Source organism: Diceros bicornis, chromosome X (assembly GCF_020826845.1).
Source record: "Diceros bicornis minor isolate mBicDic1 chromosome X, mDicBic1.mat.cur, whole genome shotgun sequence".
Taxonomy (NCBI): domain Eukaryota; kingdom Metazoa; phylum Chordata; class Mammalia; order Perissodactyla; family Rhinocerotidae; genus Diceros; species Diceros bicornis.
The window spans coordinates 119,023,144-119,041,055 of record NC_080781.1 but is presented as its reverse complement, the minus strand read 5'-3'; the positions used below and the strand labels follow the sequence as shown (position 1 = coordinate 119,041,055).

The window sequence follows — 17,912 nt, the reverse complement described above, 5'->3', positions numbered from 1 at the left end:
CTTTCTCTGAAGGGATAACATTTAAGCTGAGGTGAATGAAAGCCAATTTCCAATATATATAAATCCTTCAAAAAACTATCTTTCAGCCTATGCCATCGTGAAAAAATGGCTTCCTTTTTGCTCATCTATTTGGGAATGAGTAGGCTGTCTGACTGGTGTAGTAGTCTTAAAAATAAATATAAACAAGATACCACTACACACCTATAGGAATGGCCAAAATCCAAAACACTGACAACACCAAAAGCTGGCGAGGATGTGAAGAAACAGGAACTCCCATTCACTGCTGCTGGGAATGCAAAAACGGTACAGCCACTTTGGAATACAGTTTGGCAGTTTCTTACAAAACTAAACATACTATTACCATACAATCTAGCAATTGCACTCCTTGGTATTCACCCAAATAAGCTGAAAACTTGTGTCCACACAAAAACCTGCACAAGAATGTTTATAGTGGCTTTATTCATAAATGCCAAAACTTGGAAGCAACCAAGATGTCCTTCAGTAGGTAAGTGGATAAATATACTGTGGTAGATCCAAAAGAAAAAAAAAAAAAAGAAAATGAGCTATAAAGCCATGAAAAGACATGGAAGAACCTTAAGTGCATATTTCTAAGTGAAAGAAGCCAATCTGAAAAGGCTATGTACTGTATGATTCCAACTATACAACACTCTGGAAAAGGCAAAATCATAGAGACAGTAAAAGGATCAGTGGATTCCAGGGATTAGCAGAGAGGGAAGAATGAATAGGCAGAGCACAGAGGATTTTTAGGACAATAAAACAATTCTGTATGATACTATAATGGTGGATACATGTCATTATACATTTGTCAAAACCCATAGAGAGCCAGCCCTGACGGCCTAGTGGTGACAGTTCGGCGTGCTCCACTTTGGCGGCCTGGGTTCAGTTTCCAGGTGCGGAACCACACACCCCCATCTGTCAGTAGCCACGCTGTGGTGGCGGCTCACACAGAAGAACTAGAAGGACCTACAGCTAGAATATACAACTACGTACTGGGGCTTTGGGGAAGGAAAAAAAAGAGAGGAAGATTGGCAACAGATGTTAGCTCAGCACGAATCTTTCCCAGCAAAAAAAAAAAAATTTACATTTATATTTGTTAAAAAAAAAAAAACATAGAATGTATAACACCAAGAGTGAACCCTAACGCAAATGACGGTTTTGGGGTGACAATGATGTGGCAATGTAGATTCATTGAGTGTAACAAATGAACCACTCTGGTGAGAATTTTGATGGGGGGGAAGCTGTATGTATACGGAGGCAGGGAGTGTATGGGAAATCTCTGTACCTTCTGCACAATTTTACTGTGAACCTAAAACTTCTCTAAAAAATAAAGTCTATGAAAATTAATTTTAAAAAGGTAGTACTTCAGACTGATGGTTAAGAAGGCACTTTAGACTGACAGTTAAGAAGGCACTGTGGGACGGCATAAGGAGACAGGGAAGAAATTATAACTAAGTGCTAGCCTCAAATACACCACAATCTGGCTATGTGACTTAGGACAAATTTTCTTAGTTTTTCTGGACCCTTTTTTGTCTACCTGTACATAAAGGGGAGTAGATTTCAGTGGGTCTTAACCTTTTTTGGGTTGCTCCCCCCCAGGCTACGCTGCACACTAGGGTTATCTTTCTAAAAAATAAGCTGATTATGTGATTCCCCTATTTTAAACTTCCTTTGCCTGCCCCCTCCCTCCAGGATAAAAGTCAAACTCTTTCTTAGGAAATATAGAGACTCTTCGTAATTTGACCCTTTTGGCCACACTATTCTTATTTCCTTTCATTCTAGCCCACCCTTCTTTACAAGAGCTTCTCAAAGAGTAGTCTAAGGACCACTTGCGTCAAGTGCCTGTGACAAGGCAAATCCCTTTGCCCCAAATAAGTTAGGATCTCAGGTGATGGGATGCAAGAATCTACATTTTCACAAGATCTCCAGGCAAGTCTGCCTCATGTGGTATTTGAAAACCACTGCCCTACATTTCAGCCACACTAAACTTTCCCCCATTCCCCTGCCTGGAACATTCTTCCTCTACTATGAAGCCTTTGGCCAATCCCCTAGGTAACTGGCTGTTCTCTCCTCTGTGCTTCTACAGCACTTTGTTCATCTTTCACATAGTACTTAGAATCTGCTATAATTATCTACTTACATATCTGTTTCTCCCACTATAATGTGAGCTTGAAAACAGTGATTATGTCTTACTCGTTTTTATATTCCCAGCATCTGGGACACAATAGGCACACAATAAATGTTTACTGAACAAATGAACAAATGGATAAAAATGAAGAACTAAACTATTCTTTCCACAAATATCTGAGTGCCTACAATGTGCTAGACACTGTTCTAATACAAGAAAGCAGCCAGAACTTTTTGCCGGTAAGATGATTAGAACTCTAGACTCAGGTTTCTATTTTAAGCCTCTTAGCATTTTATCTCTAGAAACTTCCAAATGAGCCTCTTGTTTGTTTATTCATGCTTAGGAAAGAACGATTTGCCTGATGTTTACAAGTGAGTGGCATCATGACAATAAATGGCAGTGGGAAAGCACATGCACTCAGTCTACTCCCATAAATGTGCTTTAAGAGTCCAGACTCAATTTCACAGTCACCTACTCTTTATCACTTCTGGAGAATGTAACTTAAAGAGTTGGCAAAGAAGAAAACAGTAAATGAAGACAAAGCCAAAGTGATTCTGTCAATAATTACTTTAATGAGAACCAAGGTCTGTAACATACATAGCAGTAACTGCCCTGTCCTATGCCTTCTGCTCTAGCCCGAGTCTGGGGCTAACCAACTACATTTAATCCACATTTGAAAAGAAGGCCATTTTGAATGTCATCCATCAGTATCCATCTTCACAGAAGATACCAATCTGGGGCCAGAGTCTCAATGTTAACACTTCCTCTCAGGGAAAAGTTAACATGGTAACACAAACACATGAACAATTTTGAACTATCCTATCGTTCTTCCATCAGGAGGCCCTTGGGAGACCAATGGTTCAGTAAACACAACTTTGTCAAAATACATTAGAACACAGAAATAGGGAAAAGGAAAGAGTAGAAAGATTGGTAGGACTTTGCTCACATATAATTCAGTCCTTAGATTTGAAGCCTCTTGAGTTGCTCGTATGTAATAAAAAACTGAGGAGTAAGTCATGGAAGATCACTGGGTTGATACTAAAAGCCAAACCCAGTTCTAAAATTGTGCATTGCATTCTCTTAAATTGAGGTACTTAGTCTGTACTATTCTAAGCTGCACTTGCTTAAAAATCATTTTTAAAACAATACCTGGCAAATCAAGCATGCGTTGAGTGCCCACTATGTGCCTCTTATGATTGTTGGCATTTAGCAACATAAACTGATTAAAACTCTAACATACTTACAGTCTTAAGGGGCAAACAGGACACAGACACACATACACACACACACAAATAACCGAGAACGTCAATAACAACATATCATTCAGTGCTAGAGTAATTGTTACTGACATTAGGTGTTCAGAGCAAGGAAGGAGAGAGATACTGTCTCCCTCAGACTACAGACACCCCAAGGGTAGGGAATTACTTTCCAACCCTGAAATGCTTATCACTATACACACACCACCACAGACAGTATCCAACACATGGCTCTGCCCATAGGAGGCACTCAAACACAGCTAAAGGAAGGAGATTGACCCATGAGGAAAGAGCCCTACTTGGCTCTGGATTCCTTTGCCCTATGAGTGTTTTCTATCTTATTACTTCCCAACTATCTTGGTCCCATAGTTACAAGTAGGAAATACGGACCACCTCAGCGTGAACTTTCCTGTGGTTCTGAAAAACTTCACAGCCCCTTCTAGATTGGCTGTGTTTGCTATGGTTTTGTTTTAAAGAGGAAATTTGGCATATCTTTTCTACTCCCTTTAGTTTGTATTAGACTCCAACTGACAGCTGTTTCTCTTAGTTCCATCCTCAATGGTCACTATTAGAATGCTTGAGTTTCTCACTTGCCTAAAGGCTTAGATAATCACATTTTCCTCCCCATAGCCTACAATTACCTGGGAGCTTGAAGCATTCGCTTTCATTCTCGTGTTCTAAAAGGATACAATGATGTTCCAGGGTCCAAGTCGAAGCCAGTTTGGCCAAAATCCTTTATAGAGTGCAAAAAAGCCCTCATGTTTCCACATCTGAGGGAAAGATACAATCAAAAACAGAGTGAATTCCCCTTTTTCTTTACATCTGACAACTACTTTCATTTTAGTACTCATCTTCCATGCCCCTCCCCAACAACTTATGGTTCCATGAATGGTCTTTTTTTCTAAAGACATACATTTTAAATTCATATGTAGTCTATATCCATCCACTCCCTTATTCAACAAATATTTACTAAGCACGTACCATATACAAGGCACTCTTCTTGATGCTGGAAATATAACAGTAAACAAGAGAGAAGAAGTGTCTATGGTAGCCAGCCTACAAGATGGCCTCCAATGAAAGCCACTGCCAGTTATTCATGCCCTTGTATAGTGCCTCCCACAATATATCAGGATTGGTCTGTGTTGCCAATAGAATATGGCAGTAGTGAACTTATGTCACCTCCAATGCTGTTACAAAAGACGTTTTATATATAATAAAACTTCTGCCTCTGCCTTGTTCTCTCTTGGATCGTTCACTCTGGAGGAAGCCAGCTGCCACGTCATGAAGAGAGGAGCACATGGTGAGAATCTAAGGCCTCCAGCCAACAGCCAGAGAGGAACGGAGGCTTCCTGCTAACAGCCACATGGGTGATTTTTGCAGTAGATATCCCAGCACCAGTAAAGCCTTGAGAGGACTGCAGCCATAGCTGACATCTGGACTACAACCTCATGAGAGATCCTAAGATAAAGCCACTCAGCTAAGCTCCTACTGAACTCCTGACCCACAGAAGCTGTGAGAAAATAAATGTCTGTTGTTTTGAGGCACTGAGTTCTGGGGTGATTTGTTACACAGCAAGAGATCATATACAGTCCCTCTTTTCATTGAGTGTATACTCTAGTGGGGCTGACAAGTACAAATTGATACATATTACATCCAGAAATGGTAAGTGCTAATAAGAAAACTAAAGCAGGATAAGGGAATAGGGAGTTGGGCAAGTCACTCTCCTTCTCTGAGTCTGTTTTATCATTGTAAACTCTGTGTAATGCCACGTCCTACCTCATGTGAATGCTTTGAGGATTACATGAGGAACAATGTGAATTGCTTTGAGTTTTGGTTTCCTGTTTTACACAATTGGGCTCCTACATTCCACACCAACTGAGCGGTTATGAGAATTAAATGACAAATTATGCATACCAAAGGTCATAAACTGGTGGCATCTTCTGAATTCAGCCAGCGGAAACAGTTCATATTTAATCAACAAATATCCATTAAGTAACTCCTGTGTTAGGCATTGTGTTAGACATTGAAAGATGTTAATTTGCTGTTCTACTGCTGAGGTGAAACCCACCACTATACTAAAAAACTGATATATTTGGGTAAGACAATAATATGAGAATCCAGACTTGTAAATATCCCTTATCTCATCCTGTAGATTAAGAACACTAGAGATATTTATCCTTACTAACCATTTTTTTTGGAGCAAATAGTAACATAATAAGGGCGCTATTTATGGAAACTTAACGGTAATATGCTTCCCCCAATAGATCTTCAGCAAATGCTAAAGGTCTTGCACTAAAATTTATATTGGAAAACTGTGAAAATCGGCCAAAATAAAGCCCAGATTCAGATAACTTAGAATCAGAGACTGCTGAGTGACAAGGGATCTTAGAGATACAATCCAACCTCTCACCTGGACTACCACAATACGCCTCCTAACTGGTCTACAATTTCCATCTAGAAGCCAAAACAATCTTTTAAATTTATAAGTCAGACAGTGTCACTTTCCCATTGGATTTCATTCTAACTGCAAATATTCTGCAATGATCTACAGGATCCTACATGATTTTGCCCCTGCCCTTCTCTCCAGTTTCATTCCCTACTACTTTCTCCTTCATTCACCATACGCAGCCATACCAGCCTTCTTTTTAACCTTTGAACATGCCCAGCTAATTCCGAACTCAGGGCCTTTGTGCCTGTTCCCGCTTTATGAAATGCTTTTGTCTCAGATCTTCACAGGGCCACCTTCTTCTCATCTTTTAGACCTCTGCTCAGATGTCACCTCCTTATAGCCTTGTCCTGGCCATCCTAGTTGAAGTAGTTCCCCACCACCCTCACCAAGTCACTATCTCCTTAGCACTTACTTCTATCTAAAACTATACTTTTTCTTATCTGCGTATTTATTGCCTGTCTCCCTCAACTAGAATGTAATGTCCAGGAGAGCAGGGACTATGTTTGTCTTGTTCACCATTACATCCCCACCACCTAACACTGTCTGGCACAGTAAAGTTTCCAATAAATATCTAAATAAATATTTGTTGCACAAATGAACACACAAACATAATGAGGGTCTCCAACACTCCCATGAGCCATCTGAATCCTTATAAAGCTCCAAAACAGTGACCAGCTTCTTCACAACGTTAGAACTGGGAGGCACGCTTTTGACTTGAGGCAGTTGTGTGAAAACAAATGAACTTCTGTAGATAAACAGAGACAACAGGCTACTTCATGAAGTTATGCAGGTTCATTCATTCAATAAATAATTTGCTGTGGATAAAGTGATAAACAAGATGCACATGGCCCTGCCTTCATGGAACTCAGAGTCTACTGGGGCAGACATTAAAAGCAATTACAATAAAATGTAACAAATGTGAATAAATGTAATAAAGCCATATAACGGAATATTATCCAGCCATAAAAAGGAACAAAATACTGATACATGCTACAATATGGATGAACTTTGAAACGTTATGGTAAGTGAAAGGAGCCTGTTAAAAAGGTCACATATTGTATGATTCCATTTATATGAAATATCCAGAACAGGCAAATCTGCAGGGATAGGAAGTAGATTAGTGTTTTCTTAGGGCTGGGAGAATAGAGGGGTGATAGCTAAAGGGTACAGGGTTTCTTTTTAAGGTCATGAAAATGTTCTAAAATTGACTGTGGTGATAACGGTTGCACATATCTGTGAACATACCAAAAATCACTTAGAATAGGTGAGTTTTATGACGTTAGTCCTCAAAAAATATGTTTTTTAAAATATAATAAATGATATGACAGAGGATACACAAAACTATGTACAGATAACCTAGTTCAACAGTCAGGGAAGGCCCTTATGAAATGCTAACAAGATCTGAAGAATGAGTAGGAGCTTGTCAAGTGAAAGGGTATTTAGGGCAAGGTGAGGGGCATCTAAAAAGTATCTGGCACGGGTGAAAACTTGGGAATGAAAGTCTAGCATTAGAAATTATTCAGTACGTCTGGAATGTAGAAAAAAGGTAGCAGAGATAAGGCTGTAAAAGTAAAAAGGGATCAAATCATATAGAGCCTTGGGTCAATGAGAAGCCACTCAAGGGTTTTAAGATGGAGGTGATAGGATGAGATCTGCAGCTGTTCTTTTCTATGTCAGAGATGAATGCATGACTCCATTCACCAAAGTATCTTGGGACTCTTACAGATGAAATAATAAAGTATGATGCTATTATACATAATGACAATACAGAGCGAAGTCATTTTAAAGAACTTCAATAACAAGTAAGTGAATGAGTGAGTAAATATAAGTACTTAAAGGTTATCGCCAACATGAAAATATGTTTCTGCTGATATAACACAGCATAGTGGTTACAAGCACCAACTTTAGAATCAGATAGACCCTGCTTTAAATCCCAGATCTGCCCACTTATTAGGTGTGTAATCTTGGGTAAATACTTATCTGCTCCGAACCTGGGTTTCCTCATTTATAAAATGGGAAAGATAATACCTTCTCCAAAGGGTTGCTATTAGAGTTAAAGGATATACTATAGTGTCTGGCACACAGTAAGCATTCAGTAAATGCTAGCTATTACTATATTATTTTACCTTCTATCTCTTCTTAGCCAACCCTCTTGAAAGAGTATTTTACACTTGTCTACTTATCCTCACTTCCTATGTGTTTATCTGTCTCTTCCTATTAGAATTTAATTGTCATTAACTTTTTTGTTCACCAGCCTGGAACAGTACCTGGTACTTAAGACACTTAAACATTTTTGTATTGAATGAATGAATGATTAAGCACACTCCTCAATGCACAGCAATCTGGCTTTTGCAAACACCAATCCAGCAAACCACCTCTAGAAAATATTAAATCCAACAGATAATTTGTACTTTTTATACTGGATCTCTCTATTGCATTTGACATTAAATAACTACTCATCCCTTCTTGAAACTCATTATGCCCTTGGCTTCCATAACACTAGGCTCTTCTAAGTTTCCTCATATCTCTTGAACTGTTATCTTTTGGTGTCTTTCCTGGGTTCCTCATCTGCCCAGCCCTTAAAAATTGGTATTCCCCAGAGTTCTTTCCTTGGCCCGGCTCTTCTCAATACACCAGTGATCGTCAAGTGGAAGGGTGAGCATGTCAGAAATACCAAGGGTGTGGGGGGCTTTTGCCAAACTCTACTCCCCAGAGTCTGAGAATCACTGTCTTTTAGAATCACTATTAACAGAGGAGTTTTATAATACCAGTGTGCTGGGAAGGCAAAAAGGTTATGAACTCCTCTACCTGCTCTCCTTGGTCTCCCCCTCCAAAATTATGAAACACCTGCACACTAATGATTCCCCAGGCTCTTATGTATACCCCTGAAATTTCCCCTGAATTAAGACTAGGATACCCAAATATATCCACCGAATGTTCCTCACACACCTCAAACTAAGTGTCCAAAACTGTGATGTCTCCCACAAAACTCGCTCCACTTCCTGTGATGCCTCTGTCAGTGAATGTCACCATAGGGTCATCAAACCCAAAAACCGGGAAGTTATCTTCAACACCTCCTTTCTCCCACACCTTTCTATATCCAGTCAACCCAGTCCTCTTGTCTTTATCAACTAAATTATTCTCAATTCTATCCCACCTTCTACATACCCATTACCATGCTCGAGTTCAAGCCCTCATCACTTCTTGCTTAGACTACTATAAGAGCCTTCTCGACAGCTTCCCTATCCTAGGTCAGTGGTTCTCAAAATGTGGTCCCCATGCTAGCAGCATCAGTATTGCCTGGGAACTTGTTAGAAATGCAAATTCTCAGGTCCTCCAGACCTACTAAATCAGAATCTAGTGATGGGGCCCGGCACATTTTAACAAGCCCTCCAGGTCATTCTGATGCACTTTAAAGTTTTACGACCACTGATCCAGGCTTATCCCCTTAGATTAATGGTTTTCAACCTTGGGTGAACATTGCAATCACCTGAGGAGTTTTAAAAATATTGACAGCTGGGTCCTACCCTCAGCGGTTCTGAGTTCATTGGTCTAAGGTAGACACAGAAGCTGTGAAAATTCCCCAGATAATTCCAATGTGCACCTAAGATTAAGAACCACTGCCTTAGATTCAGTCTCCACAAAGCCACAGTGATTTATTTAAAATGCAAATCTGACCTGATTAAAGTCTTTCAATAGCTATCCATCAAGTAAAAAAAACCTCCAAGCACTTCATCATAGCATTCAGTATCTTTTATAACCTAACTAACCCACAGCCACCAACATGAGGAAGGCACCATGGCGCAGAGGTTAAGAATGACAGTTTGAAGCGAAGTGTTATGAGTTTAAATCCCAGCTGTCCGACTGACTAGCTGTGAAACCTTGGGCAGGTTAGTTAATCTCTCAGTGCTTCAGTATCTACCTCATGGGGTAATGGTGAGGATTAAATAAATGAATATGTGTAAGTCTCATTAGGACAGTTCCTGATACACAGTAAAGCCCTCAACAGATGTAACTTATTATTACTCAAGATGCCACCATCTACAGGGAGCCTATCCCAAACTTCCAAATTGGACTAAAATTTCCTCCCACAGATCCCCGAGTTTAACACTTACCAAGCTGTGTTGATTATCTGTTTGTACACATGCAGCACGCTATAATTTCTCTGTACCTTCTAAAAAGGTGCCTGATAGATAAAAGCTGTTAAACTAAACTGATAACAGCAGAGAAACCATATGGAAATATCATATTTTAGTCCCAAATTTGTTTTTTGTAGAAGTATTATCACCAGTGATTATATAATACATTTATGATATTCAGCTTCCTACAAACATAACATAGCAGAAACTTCAAAGCCAAAGTGTGAACAATAGCACAACACTGAACTGAAATTAAGCACCAGATTTTCTATTACAGGGTCTCTGTCTTGTCTGAAGCAGGCAAATGTGGGATATGTTAAGTCCTTTCTATCAATAATTCTACATAGTGCTACTGATAAAAGTGTCCTACATTCTCAAGCATTCAGATTGGAATAATTACATTAAGGACCACTGTGCATCAGCAGATTGCCAAGGAAACAGCTTTTCTACCTCGGAATGACTCTGAAAGGCTACTAAAAATATACATAACAATTCTTCCATCTTCAGAATGATATGTAGCAACCAAGAATAAGGACTGAAATAAGGTCTGAGACATAAAGAAAACTAAAAATGCAACCCAAGCCCACAGTGTGCATACCTTTAAAATACCATCCAAAGTGCCCTTATAGAGGTCCACATGTCCCACAATTGCCCTCTGGTTCATCATGCGAGTTCGAACCACATCAACTGGATTGGAAGCAAGAGCCCCAGCCAAGCCGCACGTAAAGCTGGAACTAAAGATGAAAAGTTTAAGAAGACAGATTTCCCCCACTTCCACTCCTGCCCACTAAACAGAAATTAGGCCAAACATAAATGTACAATAAGTCAGGCTCATCAGATAAAACCTGCCACTTGCCATTTCATTATAATCTAAAGAGAAAATTTTTCTAAAGAGATACCTTTCAAAAGTTGTCCCCTTCACTTTTCAATTCAAAACTCAGAGAGCCTTTTTCTTTCTTTAAGGGGACAGTTTATAAGTCTAGCAAGATTCCTAAGCAGGAAGTGTCACGCATTATCTATTAGTTATGTAAATTTTTCAAACCACAGCATCATATGCCAAATACATTCGAGTAGTAAAATATAATAAAAGTTGCAAGATAAAGAAAATGTAGGATGAGATTAGCAACAGTGTTCCCCAAAACTGTGGTTTCGTTTCATAGGCCCTACAGAATTTCATCTTTTTTTTTTCTGATTCTCGTTAAGTTTGCTTTCTGATCCAAATTAACCAAAGCAAATAAGAGATGAGCTTATTGGATATAGAGGCTGAGTGTATGAACAAATGCAAGTCCTACAGACATCTGATATGCTGCTGTATTAGACACTGCCCTCAAGTAGCAAAGTGCCCATAGCATCTGGGATCTCTGTACATGTATCAGAAGGCTTGCAGTTCTGGTGATAAGAGAAACAAGGTTATTTAGGCCATACGTACCCATTATCAATTCTACATGAGGACTTCAGGGAAAAATGCTTTTTGTGCTCAAAATACTGGAAATATGGAATGAGCACAACCTACCATACTTACACAAAATGAGTTAAAATTGTGTCTCCCATCACCCCTGACAATATTAAGTGCTTCTTCGTAATATCATAGACTGGTAGCTCTACCCCCACAACGATGGCAGCCCGCTGAGCAGTTGGGACAACACCCTACAAAACATAAGTGATATTAGACACTAAGGAAATACACAGGTAGTGAAATAAGTCTAAAAGCGAACAAAATAGGTTGGGAGTTAAAAAGTGACAGAAAAATCCAAGTCTGAAGTACAGAGGTTACTCTTTCAAATCAATGGTTAATACTGGAACAATTATAAATTCCCAATTCACTTACTGTACTAAAAATATAATCATTGAAGACACCCAAAGCACAAGTGACAAAAGAAAAAAATAGATAAACTGGACTTCATCACACTTAAACATTTTTGTGATTCAAAGGATACCATCAAGAAAGTGAAAAGACAAGCCACACAATGGGAGAAAATATTTGCAAATCATTTATCTAATAAGGGACTAGTATCCAAAATGTATAAAGAAGAGGCTGCCTTTTACATTGTATATTTTTGCCTCCTTTGTCATAGATTAATTGAGCACATACGCGTGGGTTTATTTCTGGGCTCTCTATTTTGTTCCATTCATCTATGTGTCTATTTTTGTGCCACTACCATACTGTTTTGACAGCTACATACAAAAGAATGAAACTGGACCACCTTCTTACACCATATACAAAAATAAATTCAAAACAGATTAAAGACTTAAATGTAAGACCTGAAAGCATAAAACTCTTAGAGAAAAAAAAAAAGGTAGGCAGTAAACTCTTTGACATCAGTCTTAGCAATATTTTTTGAATATGTCTCCTCAGGCAAGGGCAACAAAAGCAAAAATAAACAAATGGAACTACATCAAACTAAAAAGCTTTTGTATGGCAAAGGAAACCATCAACAAAACAGAAAGACAACCTACCAAATGGGAGAAGATGTTTGCAAATGATATATCCAATAAGCGGTTAATATCCAAAATATATCAAGAACTCCTACAACTCAATATAAAAAAACAAACAATCCAATTAAAAAATAGGCAGAGGACCTGAACAGACATTTTCCCAAAGAAAATATACAGATGGCCAACAGGTACATGAAAAGATGCTCAACATCACTAATCATCAGGGAAATGCACATCAAAACCACAATGAGATATCACCTCACACCTATCAGAATGGCTATTATCAAAAAGACAAGAGATAACAAGTGTTGGCAAGGATGTGGAGAAAAGAGAACCCTCGTGCACTGTTGGTGAGAAAGTAAATTGATGTAGCCACTATGAAAAACAGTATGGAGGCTCTTCAAAAAATTAAAAATAGAACTACCACACGATCCAGCAATTCTACTTGTGGGTATATCCAAAGAAAACAAAACACTAATTTGAAAAGATATATGCACCCCATGTTCACTGCAACATTATTTACAATAGCCAAGATATGGAAGCAACTTAAGTGTCCATCGATAGATGAATGGATAAAGAAGATGTGGTATATATATACAATGGAATATTATTCAGCCATAAAAAGAATGAAATCTTGCCATTTGTGACAACATGGATGGACCTAGGGGGTATTATGCTAAGTAAAATAAGTCAGACAGAGAAAAGACAAACCCAGTATGATTTCACTTATATGTGGAATCTAAAAAACAAAACAGGGCTGGCCCGGTGGCGCAAGCAGTTAAGTGCACGTGCTCCGCTGCAGCGGCCCGGGGTTAGCAGGTTCGGATCCCGGGCGCACACCGACGCACCACTTGTCAAGCCACGCTGTGGTGGCGTCCCATATAAAGTAGAGGAAGATGGGCATGGATGTTAGCCCAGGGCCAGTCTTCCTCAGCAAAAAGAGGAGGATTGGCAGATGTTAGTTCAGAGCCGATCTTCCTCACAAAAAAATAAAAATAAAAAAAATATATAAAAAACAAAACAAATGAACAAACAAAATAAAACAGAAACAGACTCACAGATACAGAGAACAAACTGGTGGTTGACAGAGGGAAGGGGGTGGCGGCATGGGCGAAATAAGTAAAGGAGATTAAGAGATACAAACTTCTAGTCACAAAATAAATAAGTTATGGGGATGTAATGTACAGCATAGGGAACAGTCAATAATCTTGTAATGACTTTGTATGGTGATAGAAGGCAACTAGATATATCATGGTGATCATTTTGTAATGTATAAAAACATTGAATCACTATGTTGTATACCTGAAACTAATATAATATTGTATGTCAATTATACTTCAATAAAAGAAAAAATATATAAAGAATTCTTACAACAATAAAAAGACAAACAAGCCAATTAAAAAATGGGCAAAAGATCGTTAGAATGGCTATAATCACCAAGATAAAAAACAACAAATGTGGGAGAGGACGTGGAGAAACAGGAACTCTCATACACAGCTGGTAGGAATGCAAACTGGTGCAGCCTCTATGGAAAATGGTATGGAGATTCCTAAAAGAATTAAAAATAGAAATACCCTATGATCCAGCTATCCCACTACTGGGAATCTATCCAACAAACCTGAAATCAACAATCCAAAGAGGCTTATGCACCCCTATGTTCATTGCAGTATCATTCACTATAGTCAAGAAGTGGAAGCAACCTAACTGTCCCTCGACTGATGATTGGATCAAGAAAATGTGGTATATATATATACAATGGAATACTATTCAGCCATAAAAAAAGACAAAATTGTCCCATTTGCAACAACATGGATGGGCCTGGACGGTATTATGTTAAGTGAAATAAGCCAGAAAGAGAAAGACAAACACTGTATGATCTCACTCATGTGTGGAATATAAACCAACACACGGACAGAGAAAACTGTACTGTGTTTACCGGGGGCAATGGGGGTAAGGGGTGGGCACAAGGGGTGAAGGGAGACATATATATGGTGATGGACAAACAAAAATACACAACCCAAATTTCCACAATGTTATAAACTATTAAAACTTCAATAAAAAAATGGGCAAAAGATCTGAATAGACATTTCCCCAAAGAAGATACACAAATGGCCAATAAGCACGTGAAAAGATGCATCACCAATCATTAGGGAAGGCAAATCAAAACCATAATAACATACCACTACACACCCACTAGGATGGCTATTAAAAAAAAAAAACAAGTGTTGGTGAGGATGTGAAGAAATTGGAACCCTTATACACTGCTGGAGGGAATGTAGTATGGGGCAGCCACTGTGGAAAACACTTTGGCAATTCCTCAAAAAGTTAAACTTAGAATTCCTATATAACCCAGCTATTTCACACATAGATGTATACCCAAAAGAACTGAAAACATATTTATGCAAAAACTTGTACATGAATGTTCATAACAGCATTATTCATAATAGCCAAAAAGTGCAAACAACCGAAATGCTTATTAATTGATGAAGGGAGAAACAAAATGTGGTATATACATACAATGGAATTATTATTCAGCCATAAAACGATGAAGTACTGATAAACGGTAAAACATAGATGAAACTTAAAAACAGTATGCTAAATGAAATAAGCCAGTCACAAATGCCACATATTGTATGATTCCATTTATATGAAATGCCAGAATGGGAAATCTATAGAGACAGAAAGTAGATTAGCAGTTGTCTAGGACTGGGAGAGTTGGGGGACATGGGAAGTGACTGTTAATGGGTATGGGGTTTCTTTTCGTGTTGATGAAAATGTTCTAAACTTTGACAGTGATGATGGTTGCACAAGTCTGTGAATATACTAAAAACCATTAAATTGTACACTTTAAGATAGTAAATTTTATGGTATGTGAATTATCTCAATAAAGAAATTATAAAAAATAAAATAAAACCATGAAGCAGAAGTCAGTGGGGAGAGGGCTTCCAATTTTAATTCACAGAATTTTAGGATGTGCAGAAAGGACACACTGGGATGACAGCAAAGGTATGATGCAGCTGGGGAGATGGCCAAGGCAAACGGGTACTTCTTCACAAGTCCTCTTGTGGTAACACTACCAGCGTTTTACTCACTAGCACAATACTCCTATCACAGTTCATGTTACAACCCAGGGCTGCTAGAGGATTAAAAGTCATGTTTTTGAAGAATATAAATGACACGAGAAAATGGTTATAACATTAAAGAAGGCAAGACATAAAATCACATATAGTATTATTTCAACTTTAGGGAAAAAGGTATACACACACGCCAAATTTTTGTAAAGGATTAGAAGGAAATACACAAAAATATTTTTCTTCATCTGGAATTAGGATAACAGATAAGTTTTCATTTTTATGCCTTTCTATATTTTTAAAAAGATTTCACAGTGAATGTTTTACTTTTAAAATTGTGTTTAAATGTCATTTAAAATTAAAAATACTTACTGCAGGGACAACTACTTTCTGGCATACCTGTTATATTAAAGTGTTAACCATCTCTCAATTCCCAAACTCAACTTATAAAGTGGAAGGATGTAGCTATGCTGTCATCAGATGTTTGATTCCTCTGGTTGGGCTGGCTGGCCCAACAGTGCCATCCTCTCTGATCTTTCCACCTGCTCAAATCTGTTAGAAGATGACCTTCACAGAAGACTCATTAGGTGACTAGTAAGGCCCCAAACTAGAGCCCACAGGCTGAATTCAGGCCACAGACATGTTTTGTGTGGCTAAACAGTGTTTCTAGAAGGCTGAATTAGCTGTTAACATATAAAAAACCAGGATACTTCACATAGGAGTGCAGATTTACAGCTTCTCTTGAACGTCTAGAAAATATGGCCACACTGAAAAAAAAGTGTGTGTGTATGTGTTCATTGTTCTATTCTTTCAACTTTTCTGTATGTTTGAAAATTTTTATAATAAGAAGTTGGGGAAAATTATAAAGGAAAAAAAAAGCAAAGCTCTCTTCTTTAAGAGTCTATTAATGGATTTCCCATTCTACTCTCTCTGTATATTCTACTAGTAGTCTTAATATTACAATCTTGAGTGATTAAAATAGGATAAAAAGTTATAAGAACAACAGAAAAATCAAAATATAGGTAGAAGACTGGAAGATAATATGATAAAATGTTAACAGTGATTATCTCTAGCTGGTGGAACTACTGGATTTTTTATATTATATATTTTCTCAATATTTTATAGTGCACCTTTTACCTTTTATAAGGTTAAAAAAGTTGTTTTAGGTAACAACTTTTGAACTATAGAGACTATCATAAACATACATTGCTGTGTTAGTACAAAACTGGCAAAAATATATATTGAAGCACTAAGTTCACTGTGAACTTGAACAAACCAAAATGGCTATCTCAAAAAACGTAGTAACTTCTCTTACACATACAACCCCCAATATTAAGCAGAAATAAAGATGACTGATAAGTTTTGGTCCTTTCATAGGTGATGAGGAGCTTCTTACTTTATTTTTTGGGTTACCAAGAATCTCACACAGTATAAGACGACAAATCATAATTTTATGGCTTTATACAAAAAGTATTTGCAAATTCTAGGAAGTGAGTACAGAATACCAGGAAAAGAATACTCACCCTCCACAGACCCCTGGTACCTTCTTGTTGGTATATATCAATGAAGCTGCCAATCATGCTGCCTTGGAACAAGCTTCCTTGAGCCTGCATTCGAATCTAAAATAAGACAAAGTGAACATTTTGCTTTGACAGAGAGAACCAAAAAGAGATGTTTCACTCATTTAAAATTAAGAAAACAGTATTTGAAAATAAAAAAAAAAAAAATGCAAAGCTGAAAAAAAAAAGAAAACAGTATTTGAGAATTATGAGAAAAATCAACCTACTACTATGCTAAAATTAATGACAAACTATATATACAAAGAATGTAAAACGACCTACATGTCCAAAAACAACAACAAAAGATCAGTTGCATAAATTATGACACATCCATTTAATGCAATACTATGCAGCCATAAAATTCTGTCATGGAATAATATTTGCTGATGTTGGAAAATGTTAACAATTAATTGCTAAATAGAAAAAGCAGGTTGCAAAGCAGTATTATGGAATATCATTTTTAATAAAAACATATAAACTTAAAAATAACCATATCCAACAAGGGGTTAATTTCCAAAATATATAAAGAACTCATAAAACTCAAAACAAAAAGATGAACAAGCCAATCAAAAGATGGGCAGAGGATTTCAACAGACATTTTTCCAAAGAAGATATACAGATGGCCAACAAGCACATGAAAAGATGTTCAACATCACATGAATCATCAGGGAAATGCAAATCAAAACTACAATGAGATATCACCTCACACCCAGCAGAATGGCTATAATTAACAAGACATGAAATAACAAGTGTTGGCGAGGATGTGGAGAAAAGGGAACCCTCATACACTGCTGGTGGGAATGCAGGCTGGTGTAGCCACAATGAAAAACACTATGGAGATTTCTCAAAATATTAA

General features: G+C 37.8%; 1 protein-coding gene across 5 annotated transcripts in view; it reads right to left on the bottom strand.

The window, feature by feature from the left end:
• Positions 1 to 2,695: 2,695 nt before the first annotated feature.
• Positions 2,696 to 17,912, bottom strand: part of SLC25A14 (solute carrier family 25 member 14) — a 29,636-nt gene continuing 14,419 nt past the window's right edge. For 2 of the 5 annotated variants that reach the window (XM_058536714.1, XM_058536717.1), the window contains exons 6-10: positions 17,021 to 17,116; positions 11,513 to 11,637; positions 10,589 to 10,724; positions 4,092 to 4,172; positions 2,696 to 3,148 (exon numbers count right to left, since the gene is read on the bottom strand). In XM_058536714.1, the coding sequence (XP_058392697.1) occupies positions 3,107 to 3,148; positions 4,092 to 4,172; positions 10,589 to 10,724; positions 11,513 to 11,637; positions 17,021 to 17,116 (480 nt within the window). In that variant the 3' untranslated portion in view covers positions 2,696 to 3,106. Of the gene's footprint in view, positions 3,149 to 4,091; positions 4,173 to 5,910; positions 6,597 to 9,015; positions 10,725 to 11,512; positions 11,638 to 17,020; positions 17,117 to 17,912 lie in introns of those variants that run through there. The other 3 variants (XM_058536715.1, XM_058536716.1, XM_058536713.1) reach the window with 3 other exon arrangements.